This window comes from Apodemus sylvaticus, chromosome 2 (assembly GCF_947179515.1).
Source record: "Apodemus sylvaticus chromosome 2, mApoSyl1.1, whole genome shotgun sequence".
Classification (NCBI taxonomy): Eukaryota; Metazoa; Chordata; class Mammalia; order Rodentia; family Muridae; genus Apodemus; species Apodemus sylvaticus.
In genome coordinates, this window is record NC_067473.1 from 45,837,173 (window position 1) to 45,859,044 (window position 21,872).

General features: G+C 43.2%; 1 protein-coding gene across 4 annotated transcripts in view; it reads left to right on the forward strand.

Moving 5' to 3' along the window:
- Cped1 (cadherin like and PC-esterase domain containing 1) overlaps positions 1–21,872 on the forward strand; it is a 266,183-nt gene that overhangs the window by 27,308 nt on the left and 217,003 nt on the right. For 3 of the 4 annotated variants that reach the window (XM_052173296.1, XM_052173293.1, XM_052173294.1), the window contains exon 2: positions 9,292–9,475. The exons of the other annotated variant lie outside the window; for it this stretch is intronic. In XM_052173296.1, the coding sequence (XP_052029256.1) occupies positions 9,292–9,475 (184 nt within the window). The remainder of the gene's footprint in view (positions 1–9,291; positions 9,476–21,872) is intronic. 4 annotated transcript variants of the gene reach the window in all.

Here is a 21,872-nt window from a genome sequence, read left to right on the forward strand (position 1 = left end):
TCACTCTCAGGGTCATAAAGAAAAAAGAAGAGGATATGTAGTTGGGAGGAGGATATGGAGGAGTTCGAGCAGGGAAGAGGGTGGGTGTGGTCAAAGTACAATGTATGCATATGTGAGCATTTCAAAGAGTAGATACAATAACAATTCAAAAACCGCATTGAAAAGAATAAAAGGAAGAGAGAAAGAGAGAAAGAGAAGGAGGAAGGAAGGAAGGAAGGAAGGAAAGAAGAGGTTATTTCTAAGAAAGAAGCAGTGAAGGTAGAAACAGTGGAGGAGGTTTTTCTGCTCCTCACATTTCAGTAGTTGCATAACTGTTTTCTAAACCAATGTGCCACTGGACAGCAGTAGTTAAAAGCACATGATGGACTTCCGTAGCCTAGATTTGATTCCAAGCACCAACATGGCAGCTTAAAACCATGTGCAACTCTAAGCCCAGAGGACTTAAAAGCCTTTTTCTGGCCCCCAGGGGCACCAGGCATAGATGTAGTACACAGAAACATACATTCAGGGAAACATTCATACGTATAAAAAATGTGCACATAGCACCACAGTTGTGGAAGTAACCACACACTCTCTGATTGGATTTAAGGCCTACTCCGTGAAATAGAACTTGGGCTAGTTGCTTAGGTGACCGTGGGACTTAAGGAAAACCAAATGCTATTCGGCTAAAGGAACATAGCAATAAAACGATTCCTAACAACATTCTACTATATCCATTGGTCAGTGTCTTGCTCAGCCTTCATCAGAGACGCTTCTTCTTACCACAGATGAGTATTCACACAGAACCTACAAGTAGAAAGTGAGATATTTTAGAACAGCCAGTCCTAAATGGTGTATCTTCTTGCAGTTCCTCTCCTGTGGAAAAGAGAGGTTCGAGCCAGGTATGGCTCACTACAAGAAAACAGTTTCCTCAAGGCCTGACAGGACTGCTACAATTGTGAACTCACAAAAAAAAAAACCAAAAAAACCCTACACCAGCAAGCACAGGACCTGCACAGGTTCAAGCAAGAAGGGGTCGCAGTACTGACAGTGAGAAATAGATTTGGGCTTCCATCCCAGAAGCTATCTGCAATTGACATCTGCTTGCAAAGGACAAAATGGTTTTCCATAATGGAGTCCTGGGTATATAAAGCACACTTTTTTTTTTTCTACCTCTGGCTTGGGAGTTTAATGTTCAAATTTTTTTCCTTTTTTAAAAAAAATTATTTTCTTTATTTACATTTTAAATGTTATCCCCTTTCCATGTTTCCCCTTCAAAAACCTCCTATCCCATCCCCCTCCCTCTGCTCACAACCCACCTACTCCCGATTCCCTATCCTGGCATTCCCTACACTGGGACAATGAGCCTTCACAGGTCCAAGGGACTCTCCTCTCATTGATGTCCAATCAGGGCATCCTCTGCTACACATGTGGCTGGAGCCATGGGTCCCTCCATGTGTACTCTTGGTTGGTGGTTTAGTCCCTCGGAGCTCTAGGGGTACTGGCTGATTCATATTGTTGTTCCTCCTATGGGGCTGCAAGCTCCTTTAGCTCCTTGGGTCCTCTCTCTAGCTCCTCCATTGGGGACCCTGTGCTCAGTTAAGAACATTCCCTCGGACTGGCAGTCGGAAGAGCAGCAACAAGATGAACCCAATGGTATTTTTGCAGAATTTTTGTCTCATGTTGCTTTGTTTGGGCATTTTCTTTTTTTTAACATTCTGTGTTATGGTTTCTGATTTTGCAGTTTTACGTGGCTGTCTTTCTTCATTTTTTTCTGGTTTGTTTGCTTTCTAAGGAGTGAAAGAAAGAAAAGGCATGGAGTTGGGTGGTTGGGGAGGTAGGACAGATTGGGGAGAGGTTGGAGGACAGGAATCCATGATCAGAATACATTCAGTGGAAATTATTTTCAGTTGAAAAAGAAAAATGTACATAATAATTTAATAAAAATAGACTTCTATTTGAATAACAAAAGGTGATGCCCCTCATGAAAGAAAGCATCACAAGCATAAGGATATAGTTTATTACAATTGGTTTTCTTGACAGAGACCAAACCTTACCAATTTAGAGAATTCCTACTATAAAACTACAGCTATACTACAGTATTACAATTCAACTTTATGAATGTCTTAGTATCATTGAGTGGTAGAATGTTGTGTTATTGGGCTTTTTCACATCAAAACATCATTTGCTTTCAAGACAAGTGTATGAGGTTGAATTTGTTCTTTGAGTAATATGTACAAGAATGCTTGGATGTAGAGATTAAAACACCTGACCCAGTATGTAAAGCGGGAGACAGAGACAGAACTCACACCCATGTTTTAATGATCGACTTAGATCGCCTTTAGTCCTACACTGCTCCATCAAACAGTCTTAGTACTTTATTACGATAACCTGCCTTTGCTTTATCTAAGGTGATATAAAGATTTCAGATTTTGAAGTCTTTCCAGTAAAAATAATGTGCTCATCCATAAAAAGATTCTCACTTAGTAATCTAGCAACTTGATTTCTGGGAAGGACTTTCCAAACCTCTCAATAAGAAAGCAGCAAGGAACTCAGGAGTTTACAGTATGCAGACCTGTGCCTTGCTACATTCTGGTCTGCAGGACCATGAGCTGGAAGGTCCCCTGGAGTGGTGAGCAGTAGCTAACTGCATGGTTCCACTAAAGGTATGCCTTTGAAAACAGTGCAAGCACAAGCTATTTCCCAAAGCGCTAGTTCTCACATTTGATAATCCAGCATTTGCCGGTGCCATTGACATAATTATTTGCACAGTTTCTGTTTCACTTACGCAGTATGTGCACCTGTTATTGGACTAGCTAAAACTGTCTCTGCCCTTTGGTATTGGGCCACTCTGCTGATTCGCTGTGTTATAAATATTACAAGGACACATTTATACTACAGAATAAAGCAACATCGTTTTACTGACAACCTTATTTCCTTTATTCACTGTAGTCTCAGGTGTGAGTTAGAATTTTAGGACAAGTTATTGAGATTATAATAAATCATGGCCAGCCCTTCTACATTATTGAAAATGTGCCCAGTATAAGACATGCTGGTAAAAGTTACGGTGCTCTTACTTAAATCCATGTTGGTTGAGTGAAGAAAGGAGTGGTAGCTTTCAAGATGAGATGATGGAAGAGCTTGGGGCACTCTCTGCTCATGTCTGATCCCTGCTGCACCGGAGCCAGCTGAAATAGAGACGCATCCTGTGGTTAGGGAAAAAATAGTGTGAGAAGAGGAATTCTGGAGCCTTGTATTTCACTTGCGTGGCACTGATATATTTGGACGCATCTGTCTTCCCCTTTCACCCAGACGCCTGTTTGTTTACTTTGGCCTGGTGAGGACCACACATTCCCTACAACCCCGCGTGGATCAGAGGACAGAGGCTATGCACACTTCCAGACACCCCTTATATGTTTATTATTCAAACACATTTTCCTCAGGAGTCATGTCCCACTTTGCCAGTAAATGCTTGGAGTTTAAATAGTACGCTAGTTAGTTGTCAACTTGCCACAGACTAGACTTATTCGGGAAGAAGAAATTTGAATGGGGTGATGCCTCCATCAGATTGGCTCGTAAACAAGTGGTGGCGGAGGGAGGGTATTTTCTTGATTAAAGACTGAAGTGGAGAGCTCGGTCTACTGTGAGTAGTGTCAAGGTCAGGCAGGTGGTTCTGGGTTGTAGAAAAAGCAAGATGATCAAGCCATGCAGAGCAAGCCAGGAAGCAGTGCCCCTTGAGGGTCTCTGCTATAGTTCCTGCCTCTGGGTTCCTGCCGTGAGTTTCTGGGTAGCTTCCCTCAATAATGGGCTGCATCCTGTAATCCAGATAATCCCTCCCTCCCCACGATGGTTTCGGTCAGTGTCTTCTCACAGCAACAGGAAGCACACTAGGACAAAAAGGTTTTCATCCATGAAATGCAATAGCCTTTAGCAAAGGGGGATCACTGCTTTAGTGTGTTTTCCCCGAAGTGCCATGTACGGAAGGTGATGATGTTCTGTTGCTTTTGGCTGCTCTTGTCAGACTTGTGTCACACATAGCTCAAATTCAGAACATTTCCTTGGCTCCTTAGTCTTTATGATACATGACTATTTTAAAAACCCAGACACAGTACTTGCTAGGTGGAAAGCCTGGCTCTTTAACCCTTCCATCCTTGTATCACTCCCAGAAGAGAGACACTGTCAAAGATCATATGGATGGTGCCAGAAAGTCCAGGTGGCGAGCTTGTATTCTGTTCTTCTCACTAGGCTTTGCTCTAGACAGGTGCAAACACAATAGTTTGCAGCTGAGTTGTCAGTCTCTTCCTCCTCCTGCCCCTTTCCCCTCCTCCCCCTCTTCTTCCCCATCCTCTTCCTCCTCCACCTTCTCCCCTCCTTTCTTCCACCTCTTCCCCTCCTCCCCTTCCCCTCCTTTTGTCCTCCTCCCCTTTCCCTCCTTTCTTCCTCCTCCTTCCCCTCCTCCTCATCCTCCCCTCCTTTCCTCCTCCCCATCCTCTCCCTCCTCCTTCCCTTCCCTTCCTTCTTCCCCTCCTCCCCTTTCCCCCTCCTTCTCCCCTTCCCCTCTTCCCCCTTTTCCTCCTCCCCATCCTCTTCCTCCCCTCCCCCTTCCCCATTCCCTCTCTTCCTCCTCCTTCCTCTCCTCTACCTCCTCCTCTCCTTCCTCCTCTTCCCCCTTCCCCCCCTCCTCTCCATTCTTCTCCTCCTCCCCCCTTCCTCCTCCCCTCCCCCCTCCTCCTCTTCCTCCTCCTCTTCCTTTTGTCTTCATTTTCTCCCTTCCCTTCTTGGAAGCTTCTTTGCGTACTCTGACTAATATGACCTTGATAGTCTTCCCTCAACTTCCGGAGTGCTGCGATTGGGTATGTGTCATCGTGCCCAGCTAAGTCTCTCTCTTCTTTCCATGGATAGCGTTTAGAGATTTTAATTCTGCACTACAGCTCACCAATTTAAATATATCCTCCCTTGTTAAGTATAGGGCACATACAGCGTGCTGGGATCGGCATTAGAGACAAACCAATGAGGTGAGCCTAGCTCAGAAGGAACAGGCCTGGAGGAGATATGTAAAATCCTTTCATAAATATTCATCCTGGTGGACAGTTTTCTATCAGATACAAGCTATAGTCATCTGAGGAGGAGTCCTCAAGTGAAAAAATGCCTCCAATGAATGGGCTGGAGGCAAGCCTGGAGGGCATTTTTACATTAGTCATTGATGTGGGTGGTGCCATCCCTGAGCTGGTGGTCCAGGATTGCAGGCTGAGCAAGACACAGGGAGTAAGCCTCCATGTGGCACCCCTCCACGGCCTCTGCATCGTTTTCCTGCCTCCAGATTCCTTCCCTGTTTTAGTTTCCGCTCTGACTTCCAGTGACGATCAACAGTGATATGGAATCATAAACCAAATTTTGCTCCCAAGTTGCTGAGGTCATGGTGTCTCCTCACAGTAATAGTAACCTAACTAAGATGCTAATAGAAATATGCATCTCAACTAAAATAGTGATGGAATGTTTGGGCATCAGTTGTCCCTGGATGGATTGATGAGGTGATAAGGCTCTGTAGGTAGAAGGCACCACAGCGACATATAAAGAACACAATGGAGAAGCAGGTTTGATAATAATTGGGTTCTATAACCAGTGATGGAAGACAGCTTCTAACAGCCTTGGGGGCTTGAGAACGGAGTGGATTTAGAGGCTGGAAAGATGTCTCCGTGGTTAACAGCAATTACTGCTCTTCCAGAGACAAGAGTTTGGTTCTCAGTTTGATTCTCAGGTCAGTGTGATCTCAACCCCCTGAATCTCATAAGCAAACGTCCACACAGAGACATGTACAAATTTAAAAACCTTAAAAGATGAAGTGAAATCAACTTAATCCATGAATGTAAATAGTAAGAAAAGAAAAGAGAAATAATTAATGCTGAAAACCATGGCCTTCTTACGCTTCGGACCCACTAAATGGACACGTTCGTAGATAGCTGCCATTTGAAGTGACTTCCTGTTTCCTGGGCAACGTGCAAAGAGACACCTTGTTGGTGATCAGGGTCACCTGACGTACATCAGCCAGGGCAGAGCAGTCCTTTGTTTATCTTAGCTTGACACCTGGCTTGGTGCCCAAAGGTGTTTTATGCCTAGGATCATAAAAATCAAGTCAAATCAAATCAAATGGAGGCAATGCAGTGAGGGTTGAGGAAGACAGAGATCGCCATGCCACCCACAGACCTGCCCTCCAGTGAATGTTACAGGCGCGCCATAGACACCCGCTTGCCACTACACTACACAGCACAGATGGAGGATGTCACCCAGGGGCCTGCCGGCTGTGTGACCAGTCCTCAGCAGGAGCCACCACCACAACATGCAAGTATGCGGTGGGTAGATGGGAGAGAAAGAAGAGTGGAACCAGTTCAGCATTATGAAGAGAGATGAAGCTGAAGACGCCTGGGGGGGAGAGGAGTAGCCCTACCAACTACGGCCACAGTGAGGTCTCAGCCCAAGATGCTGCTGAGAGCGGTGTGTGAATCTGGGTTCATCTCTCAACAGCAACTCAGGAGAGTGCGCCCTGTGCCACGCCCAGGCAGCACAGTGGAGCTGGCACTGGTGGCACGGTTGTGGGTGAGGCAGCCCAAGGATATGAGTACAGGAGAGCTGATTCCACCACTCATCTGATGTGGGGTGCAGAGACAGTGCCCCTCCCCCACCTGCCGCTGCACCTTGCAGCCTATCACAGTCAGGAAAGCTGTCTACAGAGACATGAGCCTGGGGGAGCTATCCCTTCTCCTCACCAGCTGCAACACTTAGGAGAGCAGGCCCCGCGCCTCTTCTGGACAGCATAGCAGAGCTGACCCTGGTGGCTGGGACACAGGTGAGCCTGCCCCAAGTATGATGGCAGTGGGAGAGTTGTCCCTGCCAACTCATCAGCCTTGAGGTGGTAAGGGTACAGGGGCGTTGCCCTCCCCCAATTGCCCCTTGTCTCCAGACCTCTGGGTCATGAAAGCAAGTAAGCTGACCCTGTCCATTGCTGGCCGCAGCACTGGAGAGAGCGGCCCTGTTCCTCTCCAGGGTGGCACAGTAGAACTGGCCCTAGTTAAGAAGGAAAAGGTGAGCTAGCCCCAAGGACAGAATGAAGGAGAGCTGGCCCCACTACTGGACTGGTATGAGATGGTGTGGGGGTGGGGGTGATGACGAGGGGCCCCTTCCTTGTCGCCCCTCACCACCTACAGCAGTCAGGAGAACTGACCCTGGGGTCATGAGAGCAGGTGAGTGGGGCCTTCACATTGCTACTGCAGCATTTGGGAGAGCAGGCCCTGTTACCTCATTTGGGCAGTATGGGGGAGCTGGCCCTGGTGGAAGGGGTGCAGGCGAGCCAGCCCTGAGAGTGTGAGAGTAGGAGAGCTGGCCCATCTCCTCACAGGCTGCAGCACTTGAGAGAGTGGGCCCTACATATTGGCCAGGTGCACAGTGGTGCTGGCTGTGAAGGCATGGGTCGAGATCAGCCATCCTTCCCCCACTCAAGGGTCTAAGAGCGAGAGAGCTGCCCCTGCCTTCTGCAGATGACAGCATTGGTTGACCAAGCCAGAGCCTTGCTGGGGAGCTTGCCCTGATGTGCAGATAAGAGAGAGCTAGCCGGCTAATCAGCTCAGCTGCGAACCAGGCCCAGATCCGGATCTCTGAATCTGCCCATCCCAAAATCTATATCATCTGAGACTAGTTGGGATGCTTGAAAGGGCCAGTCCTGCTGATCCAAAGCTGCAGGATCTCCATGACACAAGGTGACAACAGGATGGCCACTAGAATAAGTCAAGATGAGGATCTGATATTGGTGTCACAGAAGGCAGAGGCCTTGAACCAGACCAGTGACACACAGCAATGAACATTTGCAAGTGGAGATGTGTAGACAGAAGGATATACTATGAGACACAGTGTGATGCACTATCCCAAGATGAGATGTTTTCTATGCTTTGGTATTTTGTTGTTGTTGTTGTTGTTGTTGTGTTTGTGTATGTTTTATTTTGGTAGGGGGATTGCAAGGATGAAGGGTAGATATGAGGGGACAGGGAGATAAACAGGACTGGGGTGTATGATGTGAAACTCACAAAGAATCAATGAGAAATTTAAAACAACAACAACAAAACAAACAAAGAGGTGACCCTGCTCCTTTCCTGAACTTTGCCTTTGCTTCCTCCTCCCCTTTGGCTTTTTATGCCTCTTCCCTAAACACCGCTTACATTCATCATCTCCAAGACTGAGCCAACCTCACTTTATCAAAGCTTACTCTTGAGTTTCAGAAAAGTACTCTGTTTCTGCCAGCAAGAGATTATACATGAATCTGAATTTCTGCCACTTTCTACTTGTGTATTCAAAAACGCCTTTTATTCGAGGAATAACCTAAGCACTGTAGTGAGAAGAAAAAAAAAGAATGCATATTTGTGGGAGAGATAAGCTACCATGAGAAGAACCCTGAATCATTAAGTCTCAGCAGCGCTTCCTGGCTCATGAAGATGCCGTCAAACTTGCTCTATTGTAAGTGAGAAAAACAATAGAGTATTGGTCATTTTTGTCATCCATGCAACAAAATACAAGTCAAAGTCAGCTTAACTCTTGGCTTCCAGTTTGGGGTTCAGTCCATCATTGCTGGGAAGGCATGGTAGCAGGGACATGAGCTAGCTAGTTATATGGTTTATGGATACAGGACCCAGAGAGATAGAAATGCTGGCACTCATGGCTAGCTTTCTTCTTATACACAGTTCAAAATCCCAGTCAATGGAGTGCTACTGCTTGGGGGCGGGTCTTCCCACCTCAGTTAACTCAATCCAGCAACTAACTCCCTTGCATAAACACCCAGAGGTTTGCCTGTGGTGTGAATCTAGATCCTGTCAAGTTGACCAACATTGTTCACCACCACAGACAACCCTGACAGCCTCTCAGCTTTGCCTCTTATCAACAGTGTCCCCAGCACAGGTCCTGTCCTCTCTGAGTCGGGAGTCCTCTGACATTTGCCTAGCTGTGATTAAAAAGTACTGTGGTTGGGACTCCTTTGATGACAGTCATTACTGCTAATTTACGTTTGCAGCTTCCTGTCTTTAGAGGCAGCGGTGTTCCCCAAGGAGCTCTGTGTTTTTAAACATTCATCTGTGCGTAGCACTGAGAGCCAGCTCAGTTCACCTTCAGTGCCTGCCTGCAATTGTCTCTGTCCTTGTCGGACGTTTTGCGTTTCATCCCTAGAGGAAACGGAAGGATAACCTTCTGAGTGGCCTTGGAGTATGGTGATGGTGGCCCTCAATGGAAATGTACTGCTTTTTCACCCTGGATGCTTATGCCTTTTTTTCTTAGATTGAAGAATCAATTGAGAGACTCTTCGGCAGTCGCAGCAGAAGGGCCATCCTGCACAGACCGCCTTCCTACAGCAGGGCAGAGCTTCAGACACACCAGCACCTTCTTATTCAGCATGGATACAACGTTATCACTGTGGAAGAAAGGCTTGGTGGTGGTCTAGGTCCCGAGCTGCTGGACCAAGGTTAGAATATTAAGTAGCCCTCAAAACTGCTCGCCATAGGAACGGGAATGCTGCATATTTTCTCCCTCTGAAACTGTTTCACAAAACAAGAGTTTATCCATGATCAAATATCTCATATCATCCACTCAGCCTCTGTGTCTCTTTTTATTACCTTTTCTCAATCTCCTTTAGTTAAATCTCTTTATTCTTCAAATTATTCTGTTTGTATTTCTGTAGCATTTTCGAGTCACATAGCCGGTATTTAAATGCTACATTAAAAATGTTTATGTTTATGAGTGTGAATACATATTCTTCCTAGCACCCAACCGCTCCATATTTTAAGAAAATTGCCACTTCATTTGACTGCAAGTAGAATGTGCTGGAAATTGTTTTTGCAAAGCCAGTCGAAATGGGATTCGCAGATGGCTCTAAATATGAGAGCGGTGAGGGCATTTATTATGCACAGCATTAGTCACCATGTATTTTCATTTCTATCATTCGGAGAGAAAATTAAGAGACAAGTCGTTAAATAAATTATTTGAAAGAAAATTAGTAGCTGACGAAGGTTGAGAGGGCAAAAGACAAAGAGCGACTAGGTAGCTCTGTGGCAGCTGAACGCCGGGCAGGTGCCGAACTAAACTTTGGACTCAACTTGCTGTCTTAATCAGCACTCTCTGTGCAGCCTGACCTAGCGTGAGAAAGGTGAATTCTCTTCACATTCCAAGAGAGGAAACTGTGTCTTTCCAGGAAGAAAGGGCCCACAGTGGTGTGAGGAACGGATGGATGGGAGGCCCCGAATCCTGCTCTAATTTCCCGTCTTCTTCTTTGTCCCTTTGCTGCCTTAGTCTCTTGTGGCTCATTATCCAGCACTGAACTCATGGGAGATACACTAATGCAGACTGTGCATGCGGCATAAGCCAGTCACGTTGTCTTTCTTATAATGATACAATCTAGCCATCCCTCAGCGCCCACAGAGCATTGCACTTCCAGTACTCCCTGAAGAGACCCGGCTCCCTTCTGTGAAATAGGGGTAGTCTTTGCAAATAACCCTCCCACATAGTTGCAATCGCTTCTAGTTCATTTATAATACCTAACGTAATGAAAATATAGTATGCATAGTTGTTATACATAGGGCATTGTTCAGGGGATAATGACAATGAACACCCTTCACATTCAATGCATAAATAATAAAAGAAATAAAAAATAATCATCCCAGTAGAATTTGTGGAAGTGGAACGCTGAATAAGGAAAGGTTCGTGTGCATCTATTTTCTTTTCTTTTCATAAGAAAGGCAGGAGATAATTTGAATTGACTGCTGTTTTCCATGGTAGCTTCCTTTGGCAGAGAATAGTCAGATGCTGGTACCCAAATACTCTCGTAGCAAGCTGGTTTCTCAGGAAGTGCGGTATTCCTTTCCTGGCTTGTGCAGATGAAAGGAAGTTTGGAAGAGGTCCTTGACCCTGTTCACCCTTCACACTTGTCTGATGAAAGTCTCTGGGATGAGAACCCATGAAGATCTGTTTGATGAGCAGAAAGACCCTCTGAAGGTGTTGAGAGTATTATTTGTAAGGCAGGCCTCTGAGAATGCAACATACTGGTCTCTGTCTTATAGGAGCGGCTTAGAAATCCATCCAAGCCAGTGGACCTCGATTTACAAATAAGGAGAGCATAAAGGAATATGTATGCCCTGGAATGTTGAGAAGAGCTGCAAACAAAGTTGGTAGCCCTTTTTTTTTTTTTGAGTTTTGCCTGGTTCAGTTCTAGTACAAGGGAACAAGCTAAAGTCGTAGAACATTCGGAAGTGACATCATTAAAACCTCATTAGAATACGCTTGGATAAAGAAAATATACAAAATGATCAGCATCTCTCTTATCCCACACTGAGTGGGGTGATTGCCTAGCACTCCCACTGCTGTGACCAGCATTCCCAATGTCACGCCAAGTGCCCCTGATGGCTCCCTACTGCGGTCTCAAATCCCTATATTCCACTGTGCTTTGATGCCGCCCCTGACTTAGTGTGAAAACAACGTGGATCATCTGTGCATTTTGCCTTCAATTTTAAATTTCCCCAGCTGCAAAACAGATGGATTGCATCACCTCTTCCCCTTGATGTCTGTGGGTCAGTTTGACACAAACTAGGGAGGGTTGCTTTGCAGCTTCCAAGTAGGACGAAAGTGCAAAGACAGCTCGAAGCAATAGAATCTGGCAGCCCGAGGCAGGCGCTGCTGGGCCGGATGACCAGGGATAACTGTGCAGTGTCACCAGCAGTCATCACGTGGGAGCTGATTCAATTCCCCTTCCCACAGTCCCCCAGCTCTCAAAACAGCCTCTCAGCTTATCTTTGTATTCCTTTACTCTGTTGCCTATTGCCGCCAGCAATAGGGTCAATTTCGCAATATGTGAAGTATGAAAATTGATTCTGGTTTTTAATTTTTTTTTCACTGTTGAGCACCGTGCAGAGAATACCTGAAGTAAAATGACCCTGTGATTCTAATCTAACATATACCGTATATGGGATTAAAAGAGAAATGACAATCTTTTAATACAAATCCCAATTTAACCTACAAACTGTATTTGAACTGCACGTATGAAAGGCCTCCTCGGAATAGGATTCTCGTGTTGCTTTTGCTGGGATACATTTACTGCCTCGTTATTTTACCTCCTGTGCATGAGCAGAGCAGGAAGTTGTACTGATGTGTATGTGTGTGTGTGTGTGGGGGGGGTGACTTAGGCCCTGAGGCTGAGCAGGAAGTGGAAAGGGCTCTGAAGGACCTGGAGCCCAGCCCTGTCCTGCTTGCCCTCTACTCTACCTTTGCCCTTCCTTCCTGGGACTAACCCACAGTCTGACACTAGGACACCAAAGCCAAAGTATGCCCATGCAGCAGAGGGCACAGCAGCACGCTGGTGTGTTGATGTAGTGCATTTGTGGACCAAGGGAAATAAGTGAGAGACCTGTTTTCTTGTTTTTGAAAAAGGCATGCTGTGTCTATCTGTTCTCTCCTGCCCTGACTTCTCCCTGATCACTCTGCTGAACTCTCTTTTTATGCCATTATTTAAGGAAAAGGTGAACTTTTCCCAGCTTAGAGACATTTTTAAAAGCTTTTACAGGATGATAAAAAAATAATAAAAGTTAGGAAAAAATATATAACAGGGTCATAAGCCAGACAGGCAGCAATCTACTCTTAGATGCAATCTGCACTGGTAGAGTAACTTCTGGTTTTTTTTTTTTTTATTTTGTTTCAATTTTCATTGTGTTTTATGTGTGCAGGTGCTTTGTCTGTATATGTGGCTGTGCACTGCTTGTGTGAATGTTGCCTGGATAGGCTAGAACATGTGTCAGATTCCCTGGAGCTGGAGTTACAGACAGTTGTGAGTGTGTGACTGGGAACAGAACCCTAATCCTCACCAACAGCAGCCAGTAGTCTTAACCACTGAGCCATCTCTCTTACCCCTGGGCTTTGTATTTTTTTTTTTTTTTCAATTCTATTAACTAAAAGCCATGTAAAAGAAAAAGGTGGCGGTATCAGATCATAAACTAGGATATGAATGTTATGGATTCTCCTTCCCTAGCGGTTAATTCTATTCTAGGGGCAAAAGAGAAACTAAGGAGTCCCTTGGGAAAGAATATAAGCTGGGACTATAGAAGTCATTTCAGCTCTAGATCTCTGTTAAAGGTAGCTGTAATATTTACTTCCAAGTAACCTGTGAGTGGACTTAATCACTTTCTCCAGCCCTGTTTGAGAAGAAGCAAATACAATCCTGCCTGCATTTTATCTTGTTCATACTCCTGTGATGAGCCCTGAATTGTATATGCTAAGAACACACACATGTGATTCTTATGTGCAGCCAGGTTAAAGACACTAATCTAACGGGTAGATGATGGGCCCAAGGAACAACAGTTCTTGAGATTAAATTTTAGAAAGAAAAAAAAAACCCACAAAAACCTGCTTGCTGCTGTACCGTTGTATTGATTATAATTTAACAATGTGGGTATTTACAGTCGTCATTTAATCTTCACACTGGCTTTGGGAACAGTACAAGGACAATAGTCCTTTTAGAGCTAGGTCTATAAAATGTCACAGATTGAAAACACACTTTCATGGCCTTCCAACCCCTTGCTTTTGAATAATAGACCATATGTCCTTGCATTCAGGGGTAACATAATTCTCTAAGGAAAAGATTCTCTCTCTCTCTCTCTCTCTCTCTCTCTCTCTCTCTCTCTCTCTCTCTCTCTCTCTTTCCCCTCACCACTCAGGTGCTAATTAATAAATCAGTGAGTTAGTGCATAGTAGCCTGAAAGAGAGTAGATGTTTTATATAAAACATAGAAGTTTATATAAAAAAAGTAGACGTTTAAATAAAATGTGCCCCAAGAGACTCTGACTCCTGAGTAGTTTTTATACTGGATCAGAATTATTCATGTGTGCTTGAAAAGTTTTCAATACATTGTATACTTTCACATTTTGTGTGTTACAGTCCAAACCTGGTCTGGAAGCTACAGAATTTGAAAAATATTAGTGTTTCATTAGTTGTGAGGTCTCTATGGAATGCTTTCTGAGAAATAAAATAGGCCTTACTTGCCAAGGTTGACCAAATCTAGTCCATTGCCTGTTTGTGCAAATAAAGCTCTACTGGAACACAGTCTTACTCTTTTGTTCTCATGTTGTGTCTAGCTACAACATGGAGTTGGCTGGTTGCTATGGACATTGCATGGTCCAACACCCTAAAATTTACATGGTTGCACCTTTATGGAAGAGTTATTTTGACTGTGGTATCTAGATGGATAAATGGATATAACTCGGTCCAATAGTAAGCTGACAATAAAAACCTAGGTTTGAAATGATTTGTTTTCTTTTAAGCTTCAACAAAGCTCATTCAGGAAGAATTCTTTAGCTTACAATAAAGCATTTAAAACAACAACTACCAAAATGGAGACATGAACTTAGGACCCACATTGGGTATTCCTTCTTAGCTACAATAATGTAAACTGAACTTTGCTCTGAAATCGCCAAAGATCTAGAGTAACAACTCAAAGTTTGCAGAAAAAAGGAACAGGGGTTAAGTCACTCCTTTCAGCCTTGCACAGGACCCATTAGTGTGTGTGTGTGTGTATGTGTGTGTGTGTGTGTGTGTGTGTGTGTCAGCTTTAAAAGGGAAATACAAACAACAGTGAGTAATGCAGTAGTGTGGGAGCTGAAGAAACATTTCTATTGAAAAATAGATTCCATGTCTTGGTTCATACAGAACCCCCCAGAAAGGTCTGGAGTATCCTGTGTCCATGGGCTTCAGTGAAATCATCGCTATGAGAGGCACGGCCCACCATCACAAGTACTGCTCAGCAGTTGTATTGACATTAAACTTGATCCATCACATTCTGAAGAATCAGCTTTTAAAAAAGGCTCTAGAACAGCCTCTTCTTTTTTAATGGAATTTCCCCAAATGTGATCTTAGGAAATACAATAAAAGACTTAGTTTATGAAGTGAGAGACACAGACACTAATTAATACAAAAACTATGGTAAAGAAGAAAAAACAACTCCCTTCCCTGTGTCATGTCTACTTTTGCTCCTTCTTCCCTCCCTTCTTCCTTGCTTTGCATGTATTTTCCTTCCTTCCTTCCTTCTTTTCCTCCTTCCTTCCTTCCTTCCTTCCTTCCTTCCTTCCTTCCTTCCTTCCTTCCCTCTCCCATCTCAGTCTTGCAGCAATTCTCTTGCTTGAGCCTTCTGAGTACCAGGGTTATAGGCATGAGCCACCATATCTGGCGTGTCCAATATATTTTGGTTCTCCTGTATTTTAAGTTAAATTCACTTGTTCCTTCAAAATAGCCATACCCAAGTTAGACCCAACTACTTGAGTGTGTGTATACATGTGTGTGTCCACATTTTATCTAAGTTTGAAAGGTTTGTTTAGTGAGTACTTCCCAAAAGCTGTTTCTTAAGGTTATATAGATGGGAGCTCCCCTGCAGATGTTTCTTTAGCATCTTACTCTTCCTATCTTCATTTAAAACTCTCACGGTGAAAATGCTATTCAAAGATTTCTTTACTGTTTGTACTGAAAATGACTCTATAAGGGAGTAGAGATTTAAATTATCTGCGGTGTTATCTTAGTTCCTTCTGCTATTGTTGTGATACAAACTCTAACTGGAGCCAGTCTGTGGGAAGTAGGTTTGTCTTCACTCACTGTTCAAGGTGTAGAGTGATTATGGCTGGGACATCAGGTGGAAGGAGCTTGGAGAAGCTACTCACTGGGCAGCCATCATCAGCAGATTGATGAATGCAGCAACTGTGCAGCATCCTTTCTCTACTTACAGAGTCTAGGGCCCCAGCCAGGAATGACGCCATACACAGTGGGCCAATCCTCCTGTCTCAGTCAGGGTTTCTATTCCTGCACAAACATCATGACCAAGAAACAAGTTGAGGAGGAAAGGGTTTATTCAGCTTACACTTCCACATTGCTGATCATCACCAGAGGAAGTCAGGACTGGAACTCAAGCAAGTCAGGAAGCAGGAGCTGATGCAGAGGCCATGGAGGGATGTTTCTTACTGACTAGCTTCCCCTGACTTGCTCAGCTTGCTTTCTTATAGAACCCAAGACTACCAGCCCAGGGATGGTGCCACCTAAAAGGGGCCCTCCCCCCAAGCCCCCCCCCCCTAGAGCTGAAGACTGAACTCAGGGCTTACTAAACAAGTGCTCTACCACTGAGCTAAATCTCCAACCCTGTCATTTTGTCTGTTTATTTTCTTAAAAGATATATTTTATGAGCTAGGATTTTCATAATGTATTCATCACTCAAGCAAAACACACAAAAAGACCCCCCCCAAAAAAAAACAGCACCATCAAATTCCTCATTTTCATAATATCCAGGTACTGTTTAGAAGATCAAAGTCTTAATTCACAGAACGGTGCATTGCCTAAAGGAGAGTAGATATTTTCTCAGAGTTATTGACCTGCTTTCAGCCTAGACTCCAGATGATATGTTCAGAAAATTCTGACAGAATATATATTTTTTTGGTCAAGTCAGAATTATTTACAGATCTTTGAAGAAGATATATTTCTCCAGCTGTAGCAGAAATCAGACTGTGGCAAGGATCGGAAAATAAAAGCTAGTGTATTCCTATTGCAAAAACTCTTTCTGGGAGACCCTCATATAGTCAAACCAATATTTTTGCATTCCCATTTTAAGAAGAGGATTTCAAGCAAAGCTTGTTGGCAGTAACTCTAAAGTAAGGGCGAGCGCATATAATCCAGTCAGACTTGTCCTAAGGGAAAAATCCATCTCTCCCAGTTAGAAAGTTTGGGTGGAACAGAATCAAGTCTCTGACACAGGAGAGAGAGGAGAGAGAGAAACAGAGAGATAGAAACAGAGAATGAGAGAGAGAGGGAGGGAGGGAGAGAGATAGAGAAAGAGACAGAGAGAGAGGAGAGAGAGAAACAGAGAGGGAAACAGAGAGAGAATGAGAGAGAGAGGGAGGGAGGAAGAGAGAGAGAGAGATGAATGAGAGATGAGAGAACACTAGATAAAATGTTAAACCTCCTGTGATTGGGGCACATTTCTTTAGTCTTAGCTTCCATTTGGTATTGGGTGGTCAGAGGAGAATTCAGGACAGGAAGGGATGGAAAATCACTAGTCTGGCCCTTTTTGGAGCCTGTCCCCTTGGCTGTTTGTACATATGCACTGCAGGCGCTTCCACTGATAACTGAGAACCTAACTAAGAGCCTAGTGAATTTCTCATTCCTTTTCCTCCCCCTCCCCCACCGCTCTCCTGGCTTTCATTTGCTGTGTAACTATTTAGCAGGAAGACCAAAGAGCAAAGCTCACATTTGAAAAGGCGCACTCAGTGTGTTTTGCCTGGTCGATGTTTCCCCTAGAACCCACCTCACATGTGCTTTTTATTATGTGAGTAATGGGCTCAGGGTAGTATCGGAAGTGCTTCTGAACTTTAACTAATCAAACCAGGACTTTTAAAAAAAAAGTAAGAAATCGAATCAAAGAAACTTATAAAGCTGCACCCGTTGTATTTTATTGTATTATGACACTCAGTAATTGTATGCCCAAGTTTATTGTTATTTTCCTTGGTGCTTATGGAAATACTGATGTATTTACAACCAAACAGAATTTGTTCCTTTAATTGGCACAGGGGAGCACAGGGGAAGGTTTATGCAGCCTTAACTCCATTGACTTGTTTATACTTGAGATCAATTTACTGTAACTTTACAAAAATCTTTCTTATGTATGAAAGTTGAGCTTGGAGTGACCCCTGTTGTGATGTTTCCTCTACCCTCCACGGTACAAAGGAAATGAAAAGCCAGTGTCCACTGCGCTCTCTCTCTCTCTCTCTCTCTCTCTCTCTCTCTCTCTCTCTAAAAGCATGGCCAAAACTAAACTGCTTCCTTAAGTGAATTCATTCCTGAAAAGAAAATGGCAACCAGATGTTTACTGAAATGGTAGCAGTTTCTCCCCCAAACCCAGCTTCTTTGTAAATGTTTGATCTTCATAGGAACCAGACTGGGTATATGAATTTTCCAAAGCTGGGAACTATTTAGTAATACTTTGAAGATATTTTCTCTCAACTATTTTGTTTGGTGTACTTTTCCCCTACTTACAGCTTTTTTTTAAAAAGATACAACATTGAAGTCTTTATGAATAATTTATTTCAAGGTATTATTCTTTTCATACAGCTTTAGAATGGAAGATTTACAAACAATAAATTAGATTTTTTTTTAATTTTGGTTTTGCCCTAGACTAAGCTGCTTTAAATGGCAGTTGTGATTTGCAAAAAATAAGTAGTATCTGTACTATATTTAGATTGAGGAAAGACTCCCAGAAAGAAAAACAAATTCTCATCTGGGAGCTTTCAAGGCACAGTGTTTGTGCACTGTCTGCGGGGAGGCTGGCACTCTAAAGAGTGTGTGCCCATTTCACTAATGAGGATTCACTAATCACTTCATTAGCGATTAGATGCCTTAAATATTTGGACCATTTTTATTCCAATTTAGGAGCTTGGCAACCTCACACCATAGTTCCAAATCTACCTGTTAATAATGTACGGCTTTTACTTTCTAATCTCAGTATCATAAAACTGTTCAAACTGCCTCAAATCATTTTTTGAGATTCCCATTTCCTCAAATAAATTAAGACCGCCCCTCCCTTGATGTCCTTCCAAAGGTCTCAGCTTCTCTAGTTGAGGAGCAAGGTGTCTCTCCCTCTCTCTCTCTCTCTCTCTCTCTCTCTCTCTCTCTCTCTCTCTCTGTGTGTGTGTGTGTGTGTGTGTGTGTGTTGCCATCCAGCCTACAGTTAAGGAAACATTTATGGATAAAGGATGCCTTCTCTTTGATGGTCCCACCCAAACTCAGCTTCAGCCTTATACCACACTTGCTTTCTGAAAGCACACTTTTAAATCCCACCCTCCAAAAAAACCTTCAAAACCCCAAAAAACAGAAATAAAGAAAACAAAACAAACAAATAAAATCTCCTTTTGATACAAAATCCAGACACTGCCTTTATGGGTGAGTTGTTTTTGGTGTATGATACCAGTGTTTGTTAAAAGTTATGTAACTGTTTTAAAATTATAAAATTAAATATTGATGCAAATTCACTGAGATAATTTCTCAGTTCTCTTAATCTTATCCTAGAATTGTCAAATCTGGTAAAAATTGATAAGTTGAAAACCATCTTTGCCCTGGGCAGGAGCTATGGAGTGTTCGGGTTATTTCTTTTTCTCTTTGAATTGTTCGTGCTGCCTTAGCTTTTTGTCTTTTTTTTTTTTTATAAGTGTTGCTTATAGACTTTTTCCCAATACTACTTGATATTGGAAAAGCAAATAGGGTCTCACATCTGGGCACACTAATTCTCCTTTTATCAGCACTCATGGCTTGCCTATAGCTCTTTATCTAGCCTTGATGCCTCTTGAACGCTCTCTTATCCAGTTGGTGTTGTTATTGTTTGGGCCTCATTTAGGCAGCCACACTGTTGAGATGTACTGTGTATGGCTTCCCTGTTGTATCTAAAGGACACAATCTCACGCTGTACTTCCTGGTCCTCTGGGACACTCTTTGGGATCACTCTTCCATGGTGTTCCCTGAACTTACTTAGATATAGAGGTTCTGTTGTAGATGTGCAAGAATGCAATATTGGTGCTCTGTCTTGGTTGTAACCAACATCTGTCTTATTGGACACATTCAACAGGGAAAACATTAAACAGGCACTTTAAAATATGGCTGGGGGAGGGAGTGTCATCGATCTTAGAAGAGAATTTACTACTGTCATTTTTCCTAAGCCTAATTCTGCATTCTACATGTTTAGCCTTATGCCCATGAATAACTGCAGCTCTCAGTCCTCATCAAAGGAGCTTCTTTGTGGAGAAAGCAGAGATCACAATGGTTTCCTCCATCTTTTATGCACCCTCTTCCCTGTGTTCTTCCTCCAAATGTATTCTTTGAAGCATCTCTCTGGACGCTCCCTTTTGTTCCTTATCTTGACATTCCATCAATACCTTTTTCTACTTTGCAAGTTCAATAATTTATTTACTGAATGTAATCCTTTAAATCATAATCTGCCTTTTATAGGTAGAATTTTGAGAGGCAAAGTGTAGGTGCCTGTCAGAAAGGCATTGTTTATTTGGTACCTCTCCTGAACACGCGTGACACAGAGCGGACACACAGAATGGATACTGCCAGCAATAGCTGCTGCTCTTGTCTGACACGTTTCTGAACTTAGTTCTATATCCCATCTCCCTCTTCTGGTCTACAGCTCAATGTAAGACCCTCTCATTCCTCGACAACACATGTCCACTGCTGATCCCTGGGCTGGATGCCTCTGCCAGGCACCCCCATCCTACAGTTGCTTTCCTGTTCTCTGTGTGCACCTTTTTATTTGCTTCTTAAGTAAAATGTGTATTTCCTAACTTGGGGTACAGGCATTTCTATGCTGTGGTGTCTAATGCTTCTGTATCCCTGTTACAGCCTGCCTGCCTACACCTCTGAATAACTTAAGGAAGTTAAAATATTTTAAGCCAATGCCCGGGTCTCACTGGAGGAAATTAAATGAGAATTTGCTGGGAAGGGACTGGAGGTAGATATCATTATTTTTTTAAATTGTTTTCCTAATTGCATTAACATATCTTTAGAATGGTGAACTACAGCAATTTACTTGATCACATTTCAAAGCCTTCTACATGGGCTTGCTGTCCACATTTTTGTTTCCTAGTGCTTCCTCTTATATAAATCTAGTTTTTTGTTTTTTAATTTTCTTTTTCTCCCATTAGAAGGGTCACATAAAAGAAGCTGGTGAGAGACTTGTTCCCACATCCTTTCCATAGGTTGGCTCCCACCTGATCTAAGGACTTCCTACTAGGTCTCACTTTATAAAGATTTCTAACCACTTCCCTCCATTACGGTAGGGACCATGATTCCAATATTCAAACCTTTGTGGGACATAAGAACCGTACATGAATAATAGTATTTCCAGCATTTAGTTTCTTAAACTCTAATACATTAATTTCCCTATAACTGTTTCTTAATTTAGAAACAATTCATCTATTATCTGACATCCCATCATACTTCTTCAGTCCATCTCTGCTGCCTAGATAATATTTTGTGTTATTTTTTAAAACAATTTCACATGTTTATCTTATCTCTCCTTCTGTAGCATAAACAACATAAATGGACAATATTTTATTACACACTTATGTTGTATTCTCTATAGCATAGCATCTTGCATACTCAACGGATAAGCACATAACTATCTGAAGAAAAGAACTCACCTCTTACCTGAGCAAAACTCTCTGGAACCTCGATACAACTTCCCTTCTGTTTTCTAAGAAATGAAAGTCTACCAACACATTGATGGTAACCATTTAGGGACCACGACAATTTTCAGTTCTTTCTTGATGAAAAAAATGTGAAAGGTGTCTATAAATCTTACCATTTATGTAACAAAATATTCCCCTTGGAAGAGAGACTTCTTGGAATTCAAAAAATCTTTGTAGCATGCCACTTCCTTATCAGACTGATCGAGTGGAGATTGAAGGCACGGAAGATAGAGAGGTCTCAGGTATTGTATCTCCATCAGCTAGTGGCATCTTTCCTGATCATCAGCAAAGGAAGGGAACCCCTGTCTGTTTGCTAAGGACATACATTGTAGAGCTCCACTGTAGCACCTGCTGATTTTCTGGGATCATCATTCTCAGACTTGGCATGCAGCAGACTGTCTGGAAGACTTGCTAGCTAGAAGATCTGACTCAGTGGGGAGCGGAGGCAGGTTAAGAATGTGGATTCCTGGCAATGCTACATTCTGGTCCTCTTGACATCACTGCACTAAGTGTTTTTGCTACTGTGAGTTATCAGCACGGTTTATTCATATAGCTACCTTGTCAGAAATAATGAGAGCTTACCTTCCCATGGGTTTTATTTTCTCGGGG